This window comes from Myotis davidii, unplaced genomic scaffold (assembly GCF_000327345.1).
Source record: "Myotis davidii unplaced genomic scaffold, ASM32734v1 scaffold1025, whole genome shotgun sequence".
NCBI classification, from domain to species: Eukaryota; Metazoa; Chordata; class Mammalia; order Chiroptera; family Vespertilionidae; genus Myotis; species Myotis davidii.
In genome coordinates, this window is record NW_006297812.1 from 1,507,497 (window position 1) to 1,515,520 (window position 8,024).

Consider the following 8,024-nt stretch of genomic DNA (forward strand, 5'->3'; position numbering starts at 1 on the left):
TTTCCCACTGTAGCTTTTCTTACTCCCTCTGACTCTGACCCAAGGGTGATTTTGCAACAGAGAAAATCACTTACGGAAAGAAATTAAGGTGTAGGTTTTAGAGGCTCTCTACTTACTGTTCACGTTCTAGGGAAAATATCTCATGGCGAGGAATATGGTAATTTTTTTTCACGTATTTTAAAATAGAATGATGAAACCTGCTGATAGGTCCCACTCAGTGTTTTGGGGAAGTAAAGGCTAAGAATTGGAAAGCTCTTTAGGAGCTGATACTCTAGAAGTGACCCTTTCAGTTCCTCGAAGTGGTTCTGTCCCTTTTGTATCCCCTTGGTGAATTCTATTTTACCAAATATGTTTAAAAATACAAAAAGAAAAAAACCCACATTTATTAGAAAATGTATATATGATTCAGCATAAAAATGGTGATTAAAAACTTTAGGCAAGATTTTTGGGCCTCTGTTCTGCTGTCATCAGAAGTACCTTACCTAGAGTACCGTATTTGCACCTGGCATTTGGCTTTTTGTTATTAGATCCCGAAGAAGCAGATAACCCTATGATCATTACTTGCTGATGTTTACTTCTGGTGACAGGTTTGAGAAAATAATGGATTTTGTAATATTTTGCCTATAACGATGGGCCTTAGTATAAACCTATTGTGACAGTTTGAGGGATAGTAAATAATATACAACAGTGATAAGTATTCACATATTTTAGTAAACAATTGTTGAATTAATTGACCTCACTGTTGTTTAGTTAGGAAAGCCATTGTAGGAACTTTATTACTTAAAATGCCCTGACCTTTGCTTTCAGGTCCTGGTGGTGCAGGCCCTCAGGCCCGACAGGCTGCAGAGTGCCATGGCTCTGTTTGTATGCAGGACTCTGGGTAAGGGTTTTACTTTTCCAGAATTAGATCACTGACCGAGTCTTTCATGTTTAACCTACAGGTTATTACCTGCTGACCTTAGTTTAGCAGATTACCGGCATTATTTTCTTCATTGTACTTATTTTACAATCTCCACCTGGCTTAAAAAACAATTTCTGTGTTGGATCTGACCATATTTAATGTGTATCAGGTTTAATGCATAATTGACATCCTATATGTAGTTAAGTTTTTAAAATTGTTTTCTTATGAAAGCACAGTAGACATTTAGACATTTGTCCAAGATTGGTAATTTAAAGCATGGAATCAAATGTTTGATTTTAGACAAAGTAAAACATATAGATACCATAGGCTTAGGAAAAGAAGCCTTCTAAATGAGTTATTTTAGTTCTGTCTAAAAAACAAAAAATGAAAATTTATATATCTTTCAGATCATAAACAAAATGTTCAATACATTTTTAAAGTCTTTCAGATCATCTTACCTGTAGAATTAAAAGTGGTTACTCATTTGGAAATAATAAACTATATCATGTTTCCATTTATGCAATAAATTTTAGAAAAACTATGTTAAGGAAAGATTATGAAAAGTATTTTAATTGAAATGTAGAGTCATCCAAGAATAATGGATTTTTATTATTCTAAACTGCGGAGGTTGTAGAACTATGTTAGAAATGAAAAGTCTGGCACAGTTAAAATAGTGTGCTGATAATTTTTCTAGATCTTTCATTTCAATTTAATTTTGTATATACATATATGAAATTTTATATAGAAACTATTTTATAAATATATTCCAATCAAGTAAGCCTAACATTTGAGATATATATATATATATATTTGATTTTCTCATATAAAGAAGTTTAGCCCTGGTCGGTTTGGCTCAGTGGATGGAGGGTTGGCCTGCGGACTGAGGGGTCACAGGTTTGATTCCCAGTCAGGGCACATGCCCAGTTTGCAGGCTTGATCCCCAGTAGGGGGCGTGCAGGAGGCAGCCGATCAATGTTTCTCTCTCATCATTGATGTTTCCATCTCTCTCCCTCCCCCTTCCTCTCTCTGAAATCAATAAAAATATATTTTAAAAAAGAAGTTTAGTGCAGAGTTTTCTGAAATTAAAAAAGTATACTGGGCTTTCTAGGCTTATCACTGTAAAACTTTACAGTATTGAATAATCATTTTTATTAGTTAATAAAGTTGCTATAATTGATTATATCTGGATATTATTTTGAGAAATTGTCTCTTATCTTCAGATGATCAGTTTTACTCTAGTGAACACACACTTTGATTTAAACATGAATGATGTTCATAATGATAATAATCACAGTTAAACTTATATAGCTCTTACTATATGCTAGGTACTAGTCTAAGTGCTGTACATGTGCCAGCTATTTTAATCCTCACAGCAATCCTAGAAGGGGCTCTTTTTATATCCATTTAAAGATGAGGATACAAGATCACATAGCTAATAAATGACAGTACTCAAACCCAGCTCCAAAGCCATTGTTCTTATTAAATACTGAATGAGTAATATTTATTCTCAGTGTAGAGGGATGTTGCTGGTGGGTACTAATATAAAACAGTCTCGTTAAACCTTAAGGTTATTCCGTGCACATAGCCATCTCTATTCTAACCTACTGTATTAGTTTCCTAGGGTTTTCCTAAGTGTACCATACACTAGGTGGCTTCAAGCAACAGAAATTTATTCTTATAGTTTTGGACTCCAGAAGTCCAAAATCAAGCTTTTGTCAAAGCCATGCACCCTCTGAAACTTGTAGGAGACTTCTTCCTTGCCTCTACCTAGTGTCTGGTGGTTTGCTGGAAATCTTTGGTCTTCCTTGGCTTATTGATACTTAACAAATCCCTGCATTCATTGTCACATGACATTTTCCTTGTGTGTCTCCATGTTCACATGGCTGTCTTCTTGTAAGGTCACCTGTCATAGGGGATTAGGGACTCACCCTACTCCAGTATGACCTCATCTGAAGTTAACTAATTATATCTGTAACGACCCTATTGCCCCAAAAGGTCACATTCTGAGGTATTGGGGCTAGGACTTCGACACTTATTTTTATGGGAAAAACAGTTCAACGTGTAAGATCTACCAACCCAACTTTTTACATAGTCACTGTCTTCCACTTCACCCTCCACTGGAATACGCAGATACATGCGGATACACACAAATATTTTGAGGCTCCCTTTAGATGGATCATTGGGTTGGCTGGCAATGTATATATGGAAATGGGTCTGGACATACTCTGTGCTTTTCTCCCCTTAAGCATGGAGAGGAAAGTCCCTGTTTATTCATTTGTTATAGGCTCTTTATTCACTAGGTAATTTTTGCTCACATTGGTCATAATGTTTATCCATTTAACTCTTCGTTGCAGATGACAGATATCCATTTCAAACTCACGTAAGTTAAAAAAGGGAGAAAGTATAACCAGAAAGGTAGAGGTAGGGCTGGCCTCTGGCTACTTGGTTTCATGGACTCAAAACAACATGGGGAGGCTTCCTTTCTTTGCCTCACCCTTGCTGGTCCTGTTTTCTTTCTGCCACCACCCCTTTGTTTTACTCCCTTTCTATGTCTTTACCTTTCTCTGTCTCTCACGTTCCTTCTAGACTTTTGTTTAATTCTTACCTGTATGTTGACCTTAGCCTCTGGGTTCACATATATTCTGGGGGATAGGGCTGCTGGTTGCCTGGGATAGACTTTAAAGCTTGTGATTAAAGAGAACTTTCCCTCCAAACTTCATATATGGAAAAGCAGTTTCCCCAAAAGAAGTCATGGAAGGGGCTGTTACCAGTTCCGAGAAGAACTGCTGGTACAAAACAATAGATAGCCAATATAATAAGCTTACATATTATCTGTTTTAAATAATTTTCATATTTAAGTAGTTTGATAGTTAAACCATTAACTTATAAAGTACATTCCTTTAAGAGCTATAAATATGTAACTTTTTTGACTCTGAAGAATAAAGTAGTTGAACAAAGATATTAGTGTCCATGTTAAAAATGTTTATAAGCATACTTTATCTTGTAACTGAAGAATGTAATGTTACCAGATATAAACAAGAATTGAATAATACTTGCATACTAGTAGGTGTATAATAAATATGAAAATCAACTATCCCTATATTTACTGCTTAAGTTAGCTAATTGAAGTAGCCTTTTGAGGAAATAAAAGCAATAAGATAGAAATTCTTTATTTCTCACCAACAAATCTATATACTACCTGCTTTGGTACTCATATTCATTCTTCCACTGCTGTTACTATGAATGAATGCCCTGGTTCCAACCAAAGGCCAGCCCATTTGTTTAAGATGTTGTTTTTTGTATTCTTACCATTATTCTCTTCTGCATTATCAATTTCACCTCCTTAACTGGATCATTTCATTAGCAAACAAACAGATTTTAGCATCACCTGTCTTAAAAGTACCTCCCATGACCCTGTTCCCTCTGTAGCTATCATCCTAGTTCTTTACTTCCTTTTGCTATAAAACATGTTGAAAGTGTGTCCGTAATCAGAGACTGCAGTAACCCATTTACTCAACTCTTTTTCTGTCTAGACTATTATATTTCTCCTTTCATACCTCAACAGTTTTAGGGAAATTTTTCACTTTCCTTTCCTGGCTGCTTCTCTGCCTGTCTTCTAAATATTGGAGTGGTCTTCCTTCCACTACAGTCTCAGTTTGTTTTCCCTTTCCCTGTTACATATTTTCTCTCTAGGTAACCTCACCTAGACCCTGGCTATAAATGTCATCCATGAATTACTAACTCTTTTATCTGTTATTTCTAGCCCTGACATCTTCCTAGAATTCTATAGACTCACATATCCAAATGCTTATTCAATGTTTGCATGTGAATGTCATATCATCAATTTAACATGACCAGTACAGAGCTTTTCATGTGTCTATGCTAGCATCCATTCAGTTGCTGAAACCAAAAACCTAAAAGTAATCCTTTCTCTTTTTTCTTACTTTAAATATACAATCTACCAGCAAGTCCTTTTAATTCTCACTCTGAAATTTACTCTGATTCATTTCCTTTTTTGTCATGACTTTAACCCTAATGCAGACTACCATCATCTCCCACCTTAATTACTGTCCTAGCTTTGGCTATGTTTGGCTGTTCTATATTCAGAATATAGGTATCCAGAATTCCATCACTTCTCACACCTTCACTACCATCTATCACTTTGTTCAAGCCACTATCATATGAGCAAGGTTATTGCCATTCAGACCTCTTTTCTTCCCCACTTTCAGTTTATTCTCAACACAGCAGCCAAAGTGCCTTTTGAAATATGTTAGATCATATTACTCTGTTCAAACTCTTCTGATGGTGTCTCCTCTTTCTGAGTCCTTACAGGCTCTTACCTCCCTGTCGTTTTTCTCTTTGCTTCCCCTCGTATCTAATCTTACCACTCTCACTCCTGCCCAGTCTTTTCCAAGCATAGTGGGCTTTTTCCTGTTCTGGTGCAGGGATGGGGAACCTATTTTCTGCCAAGGGCCATTTGAATATTTATGACAACATTTACTTAATATAATTCACTTAATATAAATTCATATTGCTATGAAAAAAGCTCCTAGATTTATTGAATTTTGATTCCAGCCTACAGTTGCCTTGGCAGGGCCAGACCCAATGATTTCTCAGGCCTTACACACCCTGCGGGCCCACCGTTCCCCACGCCTGTTCTAGTGCTTCAAGTGTGCTTCTGTATCTCAAGACCTTAGCATTGGCTGTTCCTTCTTCCAAGAGAGCTCCATGCCCAGTTATCTTCCTCGCTTCTCTGCTCAAATGTCATCTTTTTCAGTGAAGATTTCCCTGAACACACGATGTAAAAATTACCTATTCTTTCCTGGCTCTCTATATCCCCCTACTCTGTTTATTTTCTGTAACAGTTGTCAGGACCTGACATATTATACATTTTTTTAAATTGTTTGTCCCCCAACTAGAACATAAGTCACGTGAGGGAACAAATTTTGTTTTGTTCACAGTTGTGCCCCCGATGCCTTAAACAGCTCTGGCAGGAACATAGAGGCACTATAAATGTTTGTTAAATCAATGACTGCCTAATTTGTCTTCCTACTTCGTTTCTTGCTTCCCTCCCAATCTGTTCTCTCTAGAAAGCTGTGTGGTCTTAAAACAAACAAACAAACAAACAAAAACTTAAACTAAATCATACTTGTTTTTTACATAAAATTTCCAAATTTTTCTTCAAACACTGAGAATAAAATCCAGATTTTGTGTACAAGCTTAAAAGGCCCCACACAGTCTGGCCCTGCTTGCTTCTCTGACCTAATTCTAGACCCCTTTTGCTTGCCCCCTGTGCATTCTCTCTGTTTGCTCTGTTTCCTCTTCTTCTTTTTTGTTTTTTTCATGGATGGCTCCTCTGTATATTCAGGTATTAGTTTAAAACATTGCATTTTCAAAGGTCTTTCTGGGCCACCTAATCTGTATCAACACTAATTCTCTACATAGTAACACTATCTGATGTATTTCTGGCTTATCTATATATTTATTGTCTGTTTATGTGACTTGATGCAAGTTTAAGTAAATCGAGGAAATTTTCAGAGAGTTTTTAAAGAATCTATTTTTTTATCACCCATTTAGTCTTTAAATATATGCTCTTTGTTGCATACTGCACATGACCTATTTTATTGACTTTGTATTTTGAATCTCTACTAACTCTTTGGAATATTTCTGTTATGGCACCATGTAATTTCCAGGTTAAATGACATTTACGGTTTAACAGCATTAAGCAAAAACCTCATGAGAGTCACATATTCAAATACTTTCAAAGTTTAATATATTTCCAAAACTGTTGCCAGGAAACCCAGGGTTGGACTCAGGCTGTCTGTCGCTGTGTCCAATAACAAAGGCAGGGTTGAATCATATAAGGCATTTATTGAAAAGGCTAGCCAATCAAGAAGACAGGGCACTTACAAGCATTCAAATCCTGTCTTCCAGCAAAGTGCAGGGACAGGATTACATAGGGGAAGGGGCTACGGTGAGTCTGGGAATGGACTTCAGCTATAGTCCTTAGTCATCAGGTGATGAGATGATGATGATGAGATGATGATGTATCGACTCCTGGTGGGTTGGTCTGCCCCTGCTTATCGGTTCTGCTTGCTGGATTCACAGCCGAGTCACCTCCCCAATCCCTTCGCACAGGCCTTGGAAAGGAAACTTAAGAAAAACTTAACCCCCCCTTCACATATAAGAAACTTAACCCCTATTCACATAAGTATATGTGTTCTGACTTAAAATAATATGATTATTTTTCAGATTAATTCAGGTGCTCTATGTATCAAATTATAAGTCCCCCCTATCAAAACTGTGTATGGTTGGATGACTTCATTTGGTCAAGTGATTTTATTAATGTAGTTTTATATAAAATTACAGTTTTTATTGTATGAATAAGTTTTAAAATTTTAGCTTGCTGGAGAATGACAAACACTATATCGTTTAAACCAAATTTTAGAGATTTGATTTCAAATATAATTTCTTGAAAATCACTCATGTTTTTTAAATCTCTCTTTCTGTAAGTTCACTATTGGTGTATAAAAATGTTATATATTTCTTGGCATTAATTTTGTATACTGTTACCTTGCCAAATTCATTATAAGGTCTAATAATTTTTTTATGAAGTCTTTAGGGTTTTCTATGTACAATATCATGTCATTTGAGAATAATGACAGTTTTATGTCTTCCTTTCCAATTTGGATACCTTTTATTTCTTCTTCCTGTCTAGTTGGTATGGCTAGAACTTCCAGTACTATGTCGAACAGGAGTGGTGAAAGTGGGCATCCCTGTCTCATTCCTGTTCTTGGGTAAAATGGTTTTAGTTTTTGCTCATTGAGTATGATGTTGGCTGAAGGTTTGTCATATAAGGCTTTTATTATGTTGAGGTATGATCTGTCTATTCCTATTTTGCTGAGGGTTTTTAAAAGAAAGGGTGTCGTTGGATTTTGTCAAATGCTACTTCTACATCAATTGATATGCAGAATTAAGATACCTAGGAATAAACTTAACTAAGGAGGTAAAAGACTTGTACTCAGAAAACTACAGAACACTGAAAAAAGAGATAGAGGAAGACATAAACAGATGGAAGAACATACTGTGTTCATGGATTGGTAGAATCAACATCATTAAAATG

At 36.1% G+C, this 8,024-nt stretch overlaps 1 protein-coding gene across 1 annotated transcript in view; it reads left to right on the top strand.

Moving 5' to 3' along the window:
- DYNC2H1 (dynein, cytoplasmic 2, heavy chain 1) overlaps nt 1-8,024 on the top strand; it is a 305,345-nt gene that overhangs the window by 183,450 nt on the left and 113,871 nt on the right. Inside the window, 1 exon segment of the mRNA XM_006773520.2 lies at nt 808-880. Coding sequence (XP_006773583.1) covers nt 808-880 — 73 coding nt within the window.